The sequence below is a fragment of the Lepeophtheirus salmonis genome, chromosome 7 (genome assembly GCF_016086655.4).
Source record: "Lepeophtheirus salmonis chromosome 7, UVic_Lsal_1.4, whole genome shotgun sequence".
NCBI classification, from domain to species: domain Eukaryota; kingdom Metazoa; phylum Arthropoda; class Copepoda; order Siphonostomatoida; family Caligidae; genus Lepeophtheirus; species Lepeophtheirus salmonis.
This window is the reverse complement of record NC_052137.2, coordinates 34828390-34846818: the sequence shown is the minus strand read 5'-3', so window position 1 is coordinate 34846818 and position 18429 is coordinate 34828390. Positions and strand designations below refer to the sequence as shown.

The window sequence follows — 18429 nt, the reverse complement described above, 5'->3', positions numbered from 1 at the left end:
AAAATCAGCTGGAATTATTATTTTGAAATTGAGTTTGGATTAGATTTATATTCTTTGAAGAACTATAGTCAATTTCCAGCAAGAAATTTCTCCTCTTAACCCTTTAGAACCTTTAGAAGCCCTGTAAACTGGATTTAAACAAGCCAAACATCATCGTCATAATAATTTAAAAAAAGCAAAAATTGATGGATTTTATTTAAAATGGAGCGTATAGGGGCCAATATAAGCCATTTAAATCTAATAAAGGTTTAAAACCATAGCTTTTGTGTATCTTAACTCATCCCACAAATTTGAATACAAAGCCCATAATTAACTCAAATATATCTAAGAAATATAATCAAAGTGTTTATGAAATTTAAAAAATAGGGATATTCTCCACATTTGAATTTTGTTGAAGATTGTTTTTATGTTGAACATCACTTATAAGAATATTTGGATGGAAATATGAATCATCATCAGTGTTAGACAAGTTCGTATAATGTAAAAGCAGGTTCGTAACTATTTGAATACAAAAAATCACTTTTTGTGAAAGGGTTGAATTTTGTGTTTGGGCAATTTTATTATTATTTATGTAACCTACTTTTTTGACAAAGAGAGGGAGAGAGAGAAAAAAAAGTATCCAAGAGGTGTGACATTGATTAAATTTGAACAGAAAATGGAGGGAAAAAAACTTTCCTCCCAATTTTTTGTAGAAAAAAATACCATTATTATATATTTTTGATGTGTCGAAGAAACTTTAAACAACAACTGTAAAAGTCCATGAGTGAAAACAAAAAAAGGCAAAAGGTCAATAATTTTGTATACAAGTGTATTTATTAGTGTTGTGACTTAATTTGAGATCAAATATTCTTATCCGTTCGGTCTTAACTGATTTTTTTATTGACCTTGTTTTTTCTCCTATTCTCAAATAAGTTGAACAAATTTGATTTCTGCAGCACTTTCAGTTTCATATGACGTTATTGTGCCGATGCTCACAATTTCAATGCACACATGACGTTATCAACAATTCATATCAGAATTAGTCTGATATTTTTTTGGTAGGACCGATCTAGACCAAATTTTTCTTTGGGACGAATCTAAACCGAATTTCCTGTCAGAAGGACCGAATTATTGTAATCCACTAAAAATCATAAAGCTCTCAAACCGGTCTATGATTTTCACACCGAAAACCATGACTAGTATTTATGTCCTACACTTTTTACAATATGACAAAGGACTCATTAAAATAAGCGTGTGTATCGAAGGAAAATATTCAGCTGTCGCTAAATGAACTTCATACATAATTATGATATAATAGGTAACGGTGGGTTTATTTATATTGAAAACCAACAGATGTTCAATGTTTAATGATGCCTCATCGTGTTTTGTTGACAATCATCGAAGGCTTGAATTTGTCTCATCATTTTGACAACCTTTCAAAATGTACTCACTATGGATTCACTATGGAAGTTCTTTGATATACCGGTGCAATAGTAGAGCCGGATACGCATTTAAAACGGCTCTCTATTAAATCGGTATTAGAAACGATATTCAATCATAAACAAATGACTTAATTTCAATGCTGTATACCTTTTCCCACTTCGAAAAATACATCTTAAATAAAAAAGGATATTTGGTCCGACACCATAAAAACAATGCTGAACAAAAATAAAATAAAGGTGCAAATATTAATTGATTTTTTACTTCATATTTTCTCAAAGTTAATAGAAATACAAGGTTCGACCATCATATAATCGGGCTTGCTATAATTTTCAATTTGATGTATCGTACCGACTGCTGGGCAAGACAGGCTGATTTTGACAAAATAAGTAACCAATCCTAGTCTATGACGTCACTATTGCTAGAATTTTCAATTTGATGATTCGTACCGAATGCCCGGCAAGAAAAACAGATTTTGAGAAAACATGCAAACACTCATAGTCTATGAAATATTAAAAAACACAGTGGAAGTCATCAACATTAGCCGTACACGCGTTATGGTACAACCTTGTATTTATTTTAACCTTGATATTTACTCACACACTAATACTTAATAGAAATATTTGGGTCTATTATAAGCTTTGTACAAAAATTGATGGGATAAGTTAACATAATCAATAATGTATGCCATAGTTTATAACCTTTGATATGTATATTGCATTTGAGATAAAATCTGTCAACTTGTAACTTTTTTAATTTTTACGTTCCATTTTGTCTATTTTAAGTGTAATTTACGTCTCATCCATATTATAATCCACACTAAATTTTGAGAAAAATCATATTAGCTTACTTTTTTGTTGAAATAACTTGGCTTAATTTAATCAAACATCTGACCATTCTATTAAACCATTATTTGCATTCCTAATTTATGACCTTTTTAAAGAATTTCTATGAATATTAATTGGCATATAATAAGTAACCGCTTGGTTCTAAAAAATGGTTGGTTTTGTTATTTAACTAGAATAAATAATACAAGAAGTATGCATATAATTAATCTTCAGCTGTAACGACAGCAATAAACAGAATTGAAAATGGTAAGTATTTCCGGTGAAAAAAACAAAAGGAACCCAAAACTAAACCCTTACAGTTCTAAGAATGTTTTGGAGAAAAGTGTCTTAGCTTCATGACGTTTTATCAAATACACATTGAGTGGCAGTGTGATAAAGGAAATTAAAAACAAGTATCACTCCAAATCAAGCATGAAATAGGCAAGAATTACTTCATTATCATTATAAATTCTACTCTGACTCCAACAAGGACTAGCAAATATAAATCCCACACAAAATCCTGAGTGTTACTCACCCTAACTCACACGTAATTTTAGTTACAATTTATACTCGGTAAATTGTATTTTCTCAAGGAATAAAAGAATAACTATTCAGGGATAAATAATAAAAAAAAACCTGTTCAGGTTGCAAACTACAATAAACTTTCACTTTACGAAATGCTTAGGATTTACACCCAAACAATAACTCTTAGCTCTGCTTTTATAAACAAAACAAATACTTTCATATAAATTTTTTTTTTAAATCTTATATACGTATAAAAATTGCGGACAGCCTTTGAATTTTTAAATTTCACACTTTTATCAAAAAGAATTATTATCACCTAGAAAATAGTAAATAATGATAAAATTCCCCCCCAAAATGATTAGTTCCTGTTAAAAAATGATTAAGATTTACTTGTAATGAAAAAACGATTTGCAAAGTGAAAATTGCATATTTTTATTGAATATATCCCTTGAGACATCAACGTAGCATTATATATTGTTCTTGGACGGTTAAATTTTTTTCCTCGCTGTGGAATAACGCACAAGAGAATCAGACAGGGTACAACAAGCCCTATATTCACGTCATATATGTCATTATTTTATTTTATCAATAGACTTAGGATTTTTGAGCGATGTTTTTTGCTAAAATGAGCCAAAAAGAGCGCTAAGTATGGAAAAATGAGCACTCAAAAGATCAAAATTGAGCATTTTGTATATATCTAGATCCGAGAGGAACGGGTACATGAAATTTACTCGAATTTTTATATCTAAAGATCTAATTCCATCCAGATGCAAAAAAATGTGGATCAGTCCTATCATTAGTCAAGGAGGTTGATAATTTATATCTGCAGCTGATATCTCACCCACGCGAAATTTTGATAAAAATCCTTTCTAGCTTGTTTTTGTGTTGACGGGCCACAAACTTACTTTTAATATGAAACTGTTAAATTATATTAGCTAATATATGAGAGTTTGTAGTACTTTCAACATAAATAAGGTAGGATTTTTTCTTTAATTTTGTCTACATCATTTGATTCCTTATTATTAATAGTCAAAAAAAATACTTGAATTAGACTACTTAATTATTTTTAATGATATTTTTAACTATGCATGCGTAATTAATATGCCAATCTGATAATTTTTCATATTTGAATGACCACTCAAGACATATAATACTACACATAAATATAATTTCGGAATTTTAAGAAAAAAATATTATGAATGGCAAATAAAAAATGGCTTGATATAGCAAAAAAAAATTGTGTAATTGCTTTCTAGAGCATTTTTTGTTTTATTAAGTTTAATTAAATACAAAAGTTCAAGCCATTTATAGAGATTTAAAAATTCCAAGATATAATTTTTCCAGCTTTTTCAGGTTCCTTTGTTTAACTATATAATTGAAAAGTTGAATACATAAAGAAAATTGATGTGAGATAAAGTTTTAAACGATTTATAATAAAGTGGAAACTATGTGTTCATCGACAAAAAGTGCTGCCTAACGAAGCACCTTTAATAAACTAAAATGTGTTATAATAACTTCACCTTCGATATACCAGGTGTTATAAAAGTCTTTTAACACCTATTCAATTGTACTTTTGAAATGCTTAAATATATATTCTATGATACTCAAGCTGTTACGAAAAACAGAGCCAGTGTATTTAAATATTAAAAAAGACCTTAAGAACATTTATATCTCACTTATAAATAACAATATACAGGTAAAATGATTGCAAGTTGCTAATTTGATCCAGGTCGGCAAGAGTACTCGTGAGATCATCAAACAGCTGGAGATCAGTCGCTTTGCTATTTACAATGTCCGTAAACATTTAAAAAAAGGAGGATACCTGAAACATTGATTTTGCTCAAAACAGCCGGTCAAAGTTGAGCCTGAGACCATAAAAATCCAAGAATATCCATTTTTGAACTTGTCCAGAAGAATTTTGTGTGTCACACTACGATGTAAAGTTGTCACAGCTGCGTGAGTAAGTCTTTGAGGTATTTAGAGAAGCCCTTCTAGCCTCAAATTTAGAGAAAATACTATTTCGAACGTGGTCGTGTCTTTTAAGAATCATATAACTTTATTAACATTTTCTCGGATGAGAAGACATTCGTTATTGATTTGGTCATAATTCAGTAAAATAAACGGCTCAAAGGTTAGTTAGTTTGTAAATATTTACTATTGCTGGCCATACATACATAAAATAAAATAGTACAAATATAAGGCAACGAACACAACCATACAATTCGATATTTGTGCTACAGCAGCAGATTCTAAAACCTAGTTAACAAAAAAATTTTGTTCAATAATATTTTTATCTTTTTACATTTCATATATTTTAAAATACGAATGTCTTCGTTTTCTCCATTCATTGCTTGATGTCTCTCGCAAGATAGAGCGGAGCATATATTCATGAGATGGTCTACACTTTGCAATTCTTCCATACATACATTACAAGTATCAAAGGTAGCCCTTATGAAATTCACCACATTTACCCAACTAAATATCCTGCATCAGTAATGATGCTCTCTGTTGTAATAAAAAATGCACCAATGTTTTGAATAAAATATGTAGATTAAGAAAAGCCAATTACATGGTGATCTTGGATGGGAAAAAAATCATTACCCTTTCTAGAAAGTATAGTTTTTTTGGTTATAATATTAGTACCGAAGTACAAATATATTTCGCTTCTGTCCGAGAATAACTAGGGCTGGTCCTGTACAAACAGGTGGAACTCCAAAAACTGCTTCCCCTAGACCTGGAAGAGCTTAATCAGGCCCTACAGCACTTCACTCTCTCATTCTTGTTGGTCTGAGAGAGTGAATGGGGTATCCACACGCTGATGAGGTTTTTGAAGCAAAAATCATAAGTCAGGATTTTAAAAACCACTGTGGTTGGTAGGGAGAGCTCCGTTGAGACAGGTCCTTGACTTGGGCGATGTTGTCCTTGTCTTCCAGGGATGTCCTGATCAAACACTTTTGTCGTGCTTAAAAGTGCCATCCCAGATCTCACCAGCCCACCAAGAGATGGTTGCACAAATGGATCAGGCATCATGTATATCGATAGTGAGGTCGGTGTGGATCTCAGACTCTGTATTGTCCAGTTTGTAGCGTATCAAAAAGTAAAAGCGAAATCGTGAGTCTCTGTGTTCAGCGACAAATGGAGAAATATGTGCAAATCATGGTATGTATTCATGAGCTATTAGGTCTCTGAATAATTATGGAATTTTTTCCCGTTATAAAATTCATGCTGTTGATTATTTTTTTATTAAAATAATTTATAAATACATCAAATTTCCCAGTATTTGTACTATCAACGAAATTTAAAAACCGGTAAATGAGAATTGGAAGAACCCTCCCTATATATGTATTTTTTTAAATATAAGTAGGATATACAGCCTTGTAGTAAATATACCTATGTTTTTAACTTACAAAGTAAACAATAAAATATGCTTTGTTAGATAGAGTTAATGAGTACAGGATTTCAAAACTAAACCTATGTTTGTAGTTTCATCATAAAAGACTTTTATGTTATTTCAATCTATTTAAGTACAAGAGTCGTTGAAAGGAAATACACTTATATTTATAAATAAAAAGGATTTTTGATGCACATAAACCTACATAGAGCGGAAATGAGGGGCAGTTTAACAGATGTAGGTACTTAAAGTTATGAAGGCGGTCATCAACTTCCTATGTATGTCCACAGGATGCACGACAAAATATGGGGGGTTCAGCAATGCTATATTGAACCGTTAATAATTTTTGTGATATATCAATTTATTTCAATGAAACTTTGCAAAATTATAGATATACAAGAGTTTTAGTTCATAATTTCCTGACTTTTTAAGTGCATATTAAATCATTTTATTTCTCAACATAGTCTCTTTTGAATTATTTATCCTTCATCAAACGTTTGCCAACTTTTTTATCCTCTCCAAAAAATAATATTTGTTTAGTTCCTTAAAATATACATTTGTTTGTGGGATGATTTCATTATTGAAGTCAAATCACTTTCCGCTGTGCCATTTCTTTATGTTATGAAACGGGAAATAGTCAGTGGGTGCTAAATCAGGAGAATCAGTTGGATGAGGAACAGTTTCTAACACAATTCATGAAAGTTTGTCATGTATTGTCTTAGTGGATAATTACTCTTATTGCGAACAAATGTGGTGTTTTAAAGTGGTCATTTAGTCGGTTCAAAAAGTTTGCCTAATATTCACAACGGATTGGTCTTCCCTTTTGAAAGCAAACAATGAGGATTATCCGGCACGTATCTTAAAATATCGTCGGTATGAGTTTATTGGCTGCCAAAACCCCTTTTCCTTCTTTGAGCAGATTCACCCGTAGCAACATACTGTTTTGACGGCAACTTGATCTTTGATGTGTTGTGGTGAATCCATGTTTTTGTCCAAAGTCATGAAATGGTGCCAATACTCGTTTTAATCACAGTAAAACAACAACAAACACTCTTCCGAAATTGCCACACAATTTTGTTTGCGGTGATTGTGAGCTAAATAGCACCAATCTTGCTGAAAAATTTCTGAAAAGAAATAATTGAACCATGTAATATGCTTATGCTTCACCAATCTCCCACAGTTTTAATGACCGATCAGCCAATACCATATAGTGGGTTTTTTTTCAATTTTTTTGGTGTATCAACCTCAACTGGGCGTCCTGAACGTTTGTTATCTCTCAGGTTTGAATGGTCCCAATAAAATTGAGCAAACGACTTTTTTAACATTAATATTGGTGGTGATAGTATTTATCATCTTAGCTTTGGTTTCAGTGATGGGTTTTTTCAGCAACAATTAAGCATGATAATCATATTCGTATGCTTTTCATTCATTTATTTTCAATTTTCGTCAATATTCACACTATGACATCTAATCAAACACTAATAAAATGACAAAATTTGTTCAAAATTGGAAAGGAGTCAATCGTCATATGTTGGTTAACAGGAATAGTGTTGGCAATCCAGTTAAGAAACGGGAAATTCAACAAACCATGAACTTATTCATCCGTCCCTGTACTAATGAACTTTCAAAATATAAAAAAAAGACCGTCCTGCCTGAATTACAGCTTTAACAGGGTGACGAAAACTATGACAATTGATATTTTTTACAGCCGGATATGAGTTCCACTCCTTCGTGATGGCTGCTTTAAGCAAGTCAAGGTGTGTTGGAGAGTAACATTTAAAAAATTAAATCTTAGACCTTAAAGATTTTTCTCGTTCCATTTTTTTCCACACTTGGATTTCTGTAATAGGCTAGTACTTCTTTTTAAAGTAAGATTTATAGCACATGTCACTCAAATACCTTCAAATCGCGTCCTTTTGATTAATTTATCTAAAAGGAGTGTTGTCTGATTAAAATGTTGGGTTGGCACTGATCCTAGTAAATAAATGGTCTTTAAGAGCCTTATTTGCCACAAAACGCACTATACAACTTTTTATACTTGCGGTTGCTGTCCTTGCGCTAGCTATTTTGTTTACTGTAAGAGACTTTAAGGTTCAACTAACAACTCCGATAAGCCCTGCAATTTTCTTTTTTGAGGGAATTGGGGCGTAAAGAAGAACATCAAATTTTAATCTATAAATGCCACTAATTTTAATCAATTTTCTTCAAACAAAAATACATATTATAAACAAGACGATATTTCATTCTCGTAACTCAATATCGTATCGCTGAGAATATCAGCGATTACACACTTCATTCAACCTGCACGCTTCATTTTGAGCGTGCACCTTACATACCCGCCTTCCTTAATAAATAGATTATGAAGAGAATCGAGTGTATTTTTTAGCTGGTCCATGTTATGGAATGTGTAGTGTGAAGAATGAATTTTCTTTTCCTTAGCAGTTCAAACTTTGATAATCGTATTTTTTTAAAAAAAAACACATTTAAATCATCATTATTTTACTTTTAACAAACAGAGATTTAATTGGCAAACTAATGCCCATTCGACATTGGATGTTCATATTTATAAATAGATATTCATAGGCTGAAACAAAAGCCCAAAGGATCATCTAATAAAGCAATTAAATTAATGGATTTATAGCAACAGTCTTCCAAAATTATTTATGTATAAAACTAATGTATTTATTAAACAAAAAAATGTCATATGCATGTATAAAAAGAGTATTTTTGATATGTCATTGTTTTTAATAAAAATAAGCACACATATAGAAGATATATTTTTAATTAATAAAATGAGTTGATGAATTCTTCCTTGATACAAACAGTACAGTGCATAATTATATTAAAGAAGGGGGGAGCAGGGGCACTTCTTTTGGAATTTATTTGAAAATAATTCCAATAAAAAAATGTTTTTGCTTCAAAATATTGTTTTGGAAAATTGGAAATTTTGTTTTAAAAATTCACTACCCACAAGAAATAAAATTTTTGTAAAAAAATTTCAAAAATTAAATTTTAAATATTTGAAATAAAATAATTTCAGAAATTTAAAATAAAATAATTTCAAAAATCTATAGTCGTTCCAAAAAAATAAAAATTCAAAAATCTACAACTGTTAATGAAAAATTAAATTTTTGGAAAAAAAATTTCACATATTAAATTTTTGGAAAACTAACTTCAAATATTAAATTTTTGGAAAAAAAATATTAAATTTTAAATTTTGGGAATAAAATTTCAGATATTAAACTTTTTTTTAAAAAAATCAAATAATTAAATTTTGGGAATAAAATTTCAGATATTAAACTTTTTTTTTAAAAAATCAAATAATTAAATTTTGGGAATAAAATTTCTGATATTAAACTTTTTAAAAAGAAAATCAAATAATTAATTTTTTGAAACAAAAAATCATAATTTTTTTATTTGGGTATTTGAGAGGACTACAGCCCATCACGCCCACCTCCTGGGAATGCGCCTGACTATAAACTATTTTTTGAAGTACTCAAATTAGCTCATCTGCACTCATAGATGACCCCTTTCTCGATGTTTTGTCCCCTTATATTTACAATGGAAGATTCTAAATGGCATACATTATCCCTTTCTGGCTGAGGTGTTCAACAGGTGGGCCCCAAAAGTAATTGTAGTGGGCCTCAAAAAAAGGTAAATGTGACCTTTCAACACAAATGTTTGCCAGCATGATTATCCTTAAAATTAAGTGTACATTACATTTTTTTTATTAACCCTTTGGGTGCCTCAAAAATTACACACTTAAACCTTTCTCTCATGAATTTTTAAATAGGTGATATAAAAACTTATCTTTCTTTCTTGCAATGTTTTGAGTATAAGAACTATAACCCAAGAAAATAATAATAATTTTCTATCTTAGAAAAAAAAATACAAAATGATGCCCTCAAGTACCATAAATAAGTTAAGGTCCATAATTACCACAAAAATAAAATTATGTTATTTTAAGATTCTATAATATTCTTTATTCTCTTTCTTTCATGTAAAATTTCCTTTCATAAAGCAAAAACAAAACAAAAAACACAAAACACAAACAAAATGGATCGTCACATTAAAACAATGAGAAAATGACAGCGGTATTTGAAATGGATATATCGGGGCAAATATAAGTTCCTTAAATCAATTGAAGGTTTTAAACTACAGCCAAAATTCTTATGTTATGTAAACTCGCACCATAAAGTTGAGCAGAAAGCCTCTAATTCACTCAAATATATCATGAAATATTGGGTATTGTGTAGATATAAAGTAAAAAAAAACATTGGCATTTGCTTCCTTTATTGATTTTTGTTCAAGATTATTTTTACTTTTAGGCACAAAAAATGAAAAAATATATATAATCATTCTTTTATTTTTACATTATTTATTTTATGTAGTACATTAAGTTACTCCATCTTCCGGAAAACACGATTGAATGAGTCGAGTTGGGTTACAAATATTATCTAGATATTATTGCACCTTTCTCATTTCTATGAGAACGTTTTTTCGTATCTAACCAACTTGAAGAATAAGATTTGATTAGGACTATGTAAACCTTGGGTCTGGTAGGTAATTGTGTATGAACAATACTCTATATATACCAGTGATTCTCAACCTTTTTTTTTTTTTTTTTTTAACTATGTACCACTTGTAAAATATTGATTTAACCCAAGTACCCGCATTCCAGCAAAGAGTATTTTTAGCTCCAATGACAGAATTCTATTAATATTATTATATATTTATTTTTGGGGCAGGAGGGGGGGGGGCTTGGATTTTGGAAAAAAATTGAAACATTACATGTTTTGGAGATAAATATAAATAGCTCTTAATAGAAGCTTTAATTAAATTTCAAATTTTAATTTTTTTTTGAAAAAAACAAAAGTTCCTTAATTTGGGGGTACAACCCGGCCAGACCACTCCTGCGGACACCCCGGAGTTATTAACCATCTTTAAAATATTCTTTCAAAACTTCAAGTACCCCTTGGTGTGCTATCAGGTACCCCAAGGGGTAGGCGTACCCCCATTTGACAACCACTGATATATAAGACGAATCTCATAGTGCTCAGAAATTTATCTGATTATTATAATAAAGGATTGCAGTTAAAATCGTAAATCTTTAACCATTAGTTTATTTTTGTTACAGGTTGATGTCGTTGTTTCTTATGTCTGTTTTTGAATAAAAGCTCCTTACCAAAGAAACTTTAAGGAAAGAGGCGACAAAGATATCAATGGGTAAAAATATCACTTTAAATTCTGATGGGTTTCAAATTATCTACTTGCTCCAAGTTCATCTTTTGACTCCCTCATTGCTAGGAATATCATTTTTGTACATAAATATTACTGTTTTTTTGTCTTCGTTTTCTACAAAAATATCTGATGATGAAAATCCGGTGTTTTATAGCTGGACCGTTATTCTGAAACTGGTAATCTGAAAAATGAGTATTATTTTTCTTCTCAGTTCTCATTATTATTTAATTCCTGATTAATGAAAATCCATTAAAAATAATATTTCGGAAGGAACAGACAATCCAGGAATGGAGGAGTAATTTTTAAAAAACTTTGTAGAGTTTAATGGGAGTGCTGGTCTTTAGTCATCCACCAAAACTCTGGATTAAAAATGGTGATACAGCCAATTCATGGCAGAATTTATCTAATTCACCTCTAATGTTGTCATTGTCAGAGGACAAATAATACTTGTTTATTTAACTTTCTCGTTCTGTTGGAGATTGTGCTCCGGAGACACGAATCCTCTTCTTCCTTATCATAATCCTCTTCTGTGTTAGCTGTTTCAACAATTTTCCCTTCTTCTTCAATTTTTGAGATTGTATCCGAAATTAATTCTGAAGGATTACCCCCATGTTTCTTGAATCTAGGATCCAGTAATATTGATATATGCAACAAAAAAAAATCCCTGCAAATATGGAGAATCGTCCTTAAATTAAAATATTGGAAATATACCTATTTATAACTATGTTACCACTCACTTAAATTGGTCATAAACTAATCATGTAACATAGAACTTTCTTCACCTAAAGAAGGAAAATTTTGTACAATTTCATTCAAAGAGGCAGTAATCATTTTGTAAAGTTGCAAATACAAACTAGAAGTAGAAAATTTCGATCCACTTATTGTTTTGGTTGCCTCATAAAATGGCCTTAATAGTTCTCGTTATTCCTCCACCATTTGCAATTCCCTTGACGTCATTAACTCTATCCTCTCGTCAAAACAAATCATATCAATTGCACTTTTCAATTTTAATAGACGTTGTACTATGATGAAAACAGAGTTCCCATGAAACTAATTTATAATTATCAAATTTTTCTTCTTCCAATATTCTTTCTTATTTATAAATATATTTTGAAGGGCTATTTTTAATGCCAATGACAATTGTCTTACGTTTCTCCATTGTATGCTTAAAGGAAACTACTTTGTTTAAGCGCTGACTCACCACTTAATAAATTAAATGACCAATGCAGGGTATGTGTAGGTTACCAATTAATTTAATGGCAAGTTTAAAATTGGCTGCATTATCCGAAGTGATAGCAATAACTTTATCAAAATTTTATATTTATGAAGGACATTCTGAAAACAGTAAAATGTATCATTTAAATGTAATTATAAAGAGGTTTTCAATAGGGACGCTTACATTTTACGTTAATAGGTTTTGAAAATGACGTAATATTTGTTATTGTTTCTTTAACAGCTGTGCTCAGAAATAATTGTAGTTTTATCATGGAGCAGTACACACTCGAGCAAAGCTTGCAAATTATTAAAATGTATTATCAAAGTGGTGAGTCTTTGATCAAAACTTTAAGAGCGTTTACGCCAATTTATGGTCAACGTAATAGACCTGCAAAATCAACAATTCAACGTTGGTGAAAAAATTTGAGTCCACATACACGATACATAATGTTCCTGTGCCAGTGAGACAAAGAAATGCAGGAAGTATAAAAAAAATTGCTTCCTCTAGCGTATCATTTCAAGATGACCCAAATTTGTCTCTTAGGCGCTGTTCTCAATCGTTCGGCATCTCTGTGACATCGTTGTGGCGAATTTTGTGAAAAGATCTTGGCCTACACCCGTATAAGATCAAGCTGACGCAAGAACTGAAGCCGTTTGACCACTTCAAACGTTGGGAATTCGTAAAATGGGCCGAAAGAAAATTCGAAAATGATCCTGATTTTTAATGTAAAATCATCTTTATCGATGAGGCACATTTTTGGCTCAATGGCTTTGTTAACAAGCAAAAATATGCGCTATTGGGCCGGAAAACCCCACACGTGATCCATTACATCCCCAAAAAATTACTGTTTGGTGTGGATTGCATGCTGGCGGTGTCATTGGGCTGTACTATTTCGTCGACGATGACAATCGCCACGTTACTGTGAATCGAAATCGTTACCGCGCCATGATAACCGATTTTTTTTGCCCTGAATTGGAAGATATGGACTTGAACGATATGTGGTTTCAACAAGACTTTACACACAGCAAATGTTACAATCGATTTATTGAAGGGTAAGTTTGGTGAGCGTCTTATCTCCAGAAATGGACCAGTCAATTTACCGCCTCGCTCGTGCGATTTAATGCCTTTAGACTATTTTCTTTGGGGTACCGTGAAAGCTCTGGTCTACACCAATAATCTGTTGACGTTAGAAGAGCTAAACGCGAAATTGCTGCAGTTTTAGTCAATTTATGCGGAAAAGTAGTCGAAAATTGGGTTCAACGATTGGAATTCGTAAAACTTGCACTTGGTGGTCATTCAAACGACATCGAATTTCATTCATAGATAAGCTTGAATGTATTTTAACGGCAAATAAAGAAATCGTCGATATCTCAAACCGTTTTTGTTTTTTTTATTTTTTAATGTGAGCGCTGTTAATGAAAAACTCTTTATTATGTCCGACTAAAATAGAAAATAAAAGCAATTTTCTTTATACTTAATTAAGTTATGCTTAAAAATACAATTTGAGTGCTTATTTATTTATGATTTTATGATTTCAATTTACATTTACAAGTATATTTATTTAATAACACTATGTTCAATCAGTATGTTAAAAAATACCTTTAAAGGGAGTATACGCTCAGCCATAGAATCACTGAGAAAAAAATGAGCAGTAACAGAAACAAATTGAAGACCAGATAGACTTGATAGACTTGTCCATCCATCAGTTATTATTCCAACTGTTTCTGGACATTTAAGTTCTTCAATAATCAATATTAAAAATAAAAAAATCCTAACATTTCTCAGAGCAAGTAATGAAAACCTCTTTATATTTCATTTCCCATAAAGCTGGCGACAACTTTTCAGAAATATACCGGGCCGTGCAGAATTATTTACCAATTTTTGTTCAGAACATATCGTGGACAATAATGACATTTCGAATGACTTGAGAAACAATTTATTCATACATTTTTAGAATAATAAAATAGTTTGTGATCAAATTTAATCAATGTAGCCACCATTTGACTCAATGACACTGGTCAGGCGACGTCTGAAGCTGCTACAGACTTGCAGGATGTAATCGGCGTCCATGGAGGCCCAGGCCTTGTTGACAGCAGCCTTTAAGGCATTTTTGTTCTTGTGCTGTTTCTTGCAGGCCTTGGTCTCCACGTGCGCCTAGATAAAGAAGTCTAGTGGGTTCAGATCTGGGCTCTGAGGGGGCCAGTAATCCTTGGGCCAAAAGTTCATGTTATCCTTGAGCCACTCCTGAGCTTTCTTGGAAGCGTGGGCGGATGTTCCATCTTGTTGAAAACCCAAGGAGAGTTGTCGACTATGGATTTGATCCACGGAAGGACCTTGGACGCCAGAATCTTCACATAATCCTCCGCTGTTAATCTGAGCCAGTGGGGAACCATACCGGCTTCATGGCCTTCCCGTTGGAGGCCACGAGACACAACATTATCACCGAAGCAGGGTGCTTTGTTGTTGCCACATAGCGGTGCTTATCTTGCACATCTTTAAAGCTCACAACACGGTCATTTTGCCTGTTGAAAACAGGATCGACCGTAAAAGTTTTCTCATCTGAAAAAATGATGATGCGTCCAGATGAGCTCTTGATATCATTCAAGATTTTCTTGGCACGCTCAAGTCTTACTTCTCCCTGACGTTCAATTAGCAGAGGGCGTTCAGTACGCCTCAGGGACTTTCTTCCAGCCCTTTTCAATGCCCTTGAAATAGTTGATCTCGACGTTCCCATCTTTCTGCCATGTCGGCAATGGACCTGTTGGGAGTCCTCTTGAACACTGCCTTTACTTGCCTTGTTGAGACAATGGGCTTCCTGCCAGCCCCAGGGGAATGCTTGAGATCACCCCCAGCCTCCAAGCGCATGGAAACGTTCTAAATTGTCTTTAACGAGGCCCGAACTTGTTCCTTAATGTTGTTATGAGGCACTCCGGCTCGGAGGAGGGCTGCAATTTCGATCCTCTTTGTTTCCTGATTGGACATGGTCTCACGTGTGGAAGTTGTTACGCTCTCACAGGAAGGATTTTTGTTTATTTTAACAGTAAAAATACGAATCAATCAGATTGGTTGCCACAAAACCTCTTAAAAAGTATATTTACATCATGGGTAAATAATTTTGCACGGCCCGGTATTTCTGGGATTGCAAAGTATATATCAGATACAATTCTTCTATGAAATTAACAATTGAAGGTATTTCCATTGTTCTTAATAACATTAAATCTTTTATTAATACTTTCAAAAGCACTTTCATTCATTTAATTCGTCTTAATGAGTCTGCTGAATAAGGACATAGTGTAACAGTAGTTAGCAGTTGTTTGTCACTTTCGGATATTGGTTTGTGGATGCCATGTTTCCTTTGCAAATGCCTCGATATAGTAGATGTACAACCTTTTTCACTGAAGCTGCCACCACAATGTATACAGAATTTTCGACTGCCTATATATTTTAAATTCCCTCAAACGTACTATCCTTTAGGTCCTGAAACTTCTCCCTGAATTGACGTATGTGCATTTGTAGAATTAGAACATGTTGCAATAGCTGATAAAGTGTCACCAATATAATAAGTTAATTATTATAAAATATATTATCCTACAATGTTATTACCTATTTAAAATAAATAATTAATAATACAACTTTGGAGACCATCAATTTTTTTTTAAAGCTCAGTGAAGAACACGATTCTTAAATTAAATTACTAACAGGTTATAAGTTCTCTTATAACAAAAGGAATAGGTCTGATATGAGCCATTTGTATTTATTTCTTGATTGAAAAATATAAAAACATACTTTTCATTATACAATTTACTTACTAAACAAAGAAAGAAAAACAGCTAAATATATAGTGTATTGACTTCATAATAGTGTATTTTAGGAATGGATCCGTACAAATGGAAAAACTACATTGTCATCCTTCTAGATGTTCCTGATTAAAATTGGATCCAGTTGTTTTTAAATTTTTATTCAATAATAACTATGAATTCCTTCTAAATTAATTATTTCATATTTTTGGCGAGAGATTAATAAAAATGTATTGCTTTAAAATACTTACCATTACTAATGACTCCCCTATAATTCCTCGGATGAACTTCGTTATGTTCCGCTACAGGAAATTCTTCAAACATTTTATATTCCATATTATCTTTATTTTTTTCTTGCATCCTTAGGGAACTAAAAGATACGTCTCACACTCCCCGGAAATTTATAGAACTGACTAAAAAAAAAAGTGTGAATGAGTGAACATGTTTATTGATTAATTATTCTTTTAACCGGCATGTCACATCTTTCTATAGAATCATTTAGTCCTAATCATAATATAAAGAAATACAAAGAGACAACAATGAGATTTCGATTGGCAGTTTGGCATAGTAAGCCAGAAGTAAATTAAGATGTTCAGTCGTCAGCAATGAATATCAGCTATGAGAAACGGTAGAAATAAAGATATGGTAATACTTGTGGATAAGGGTACTAGAACATTCGAATTTATAATACTGTACAAGCTAGTGCAGATTTGGCGACAGAAAACGAGAACCAATTCTAGTTTGTATGTTTTTTTAGTTATTTCTTTTGGGATAAATTTCTTTGACTTACAAAGACTTCAGTCCAGGAACTAATGTAGCTCGTCAGTCAAGTTATTACTAAATATTATTTTATATTTGGGTATGAAGGTGAATTATTATAATTTTTACGTTGTCAGCTAAAAGAAAGTAGGTGATGGGTTAATTTTTCACTACTGCATCAGAGTTAAATATCTTCTTTTTTTTTGGGGGGGGAGGGGGAATTGGTGATTATATCACATAACATCACAAATACTTTTTGTCAGCTCATACATTTGCCCGATAGTGCGCATATTTATTGCTTTGATAATTCTCTATGGTCTGAACCAATGAAAAATTTACAAAAATAATAGGTTTACGATTTTCCATTAAAATCCTCTGCTAAAGTATTGGTCTGTGGGTTCCATTTTGCCATCGATTATGTTCCATGAGGCATACACAGCTGAATACCCCTGCTTTATAGAGTAAAAAGGATACATTCATACATTCTCATAAATATACTCAAGATGAGCAAATGACCTGGAAATGGAGAAAAATATTATAAATATTACTATATTTAGCGTACTCCTTGGCCTATTGAACATATTATTTTAATGATCTTGAAAGACATTCCAGTAAATGAAAAGGACTTATATAGTTATAATACATATATTATATACAATAATAATATTTGAAACAAAACCAGAATTATATTAATATACAAATGGTTGTACATTAGGGTGGTGTGTGTTTTAACTTTTTTCTAATTTGGATTACGACTGGTGCGGAGAAGTTGTCATGTGGTAAGTACATTGAAAATCTATGAAAAATTTAATGGATCTACGATTATGACATCTCTGTCAAAGTTTGAAAAAAATAGCTTAGCTATTTTGTCAATTAAGATTAATATAACGCTATATTCGTTACTTTTTGTAAAATAGTTTTGATAGACAGTTTTTTAATCTATAAAAAGTATAAAAAAGTTTTTTTTTCTGCGGTTACCCTAGACAGCAAAAAGGAGCATAGTGGGATGGAACTTTGGTGATACGACTAAATGGCGCATAGTTGTGATTTTTGTTTAATGTTCCTTTGATCCGTCAAATGAAGTTGCACAGATAAAATATAAATATGGATGATATTTTTGAAAAGGAAAAAAGAGAGCGATGATAAGTCAGGAGCAAGGCATATATAACTACTGAATTAAAATCCTTTTTAATATCAGCTGCCTATTTTTGTGTCTGATTTGTGGATGTGGGGAATGAAGTAATACTACCAAGG

General features: G+C 31.9%; 1 protein-coding gene across 2 annotated transcripts in view; it reads right to left on the bottom strand.

Annotated features, from left to right (window-relative positions):
• The window catches only part of LOC121121913 (TRPL translocation defect protein 14-like), a 28503-nt gene extending 11667 nt beyond the window's left edge, over positions 1-16836 (bottom strand). Inside the window, exons 1-2 of one of the 2 annotated variants that reach the window (XR_011781184.1) lie at positions 16668-16836; positions 16435-16602 (exon numbers count right to left, since the gene is read on the bottom strand). Coding sequence is in view for 1 of the 2 variants with exons in the window: in XM_040716905.2 (XP_040572839.2) it covers positions 16668-16776 (109 nt within the window). In the remaining variant the exon portion in view is untranslated. Of the gene's footprint in view, positions 1-16434; positions 16603-16667 lie in introns of those variants that run through there. The other variant, XM_040716905.2, reaches the window with a different exon arrangement.
• Between the last annotated feature and the right edge of the window lie 1593 nt (positions 16837-18429).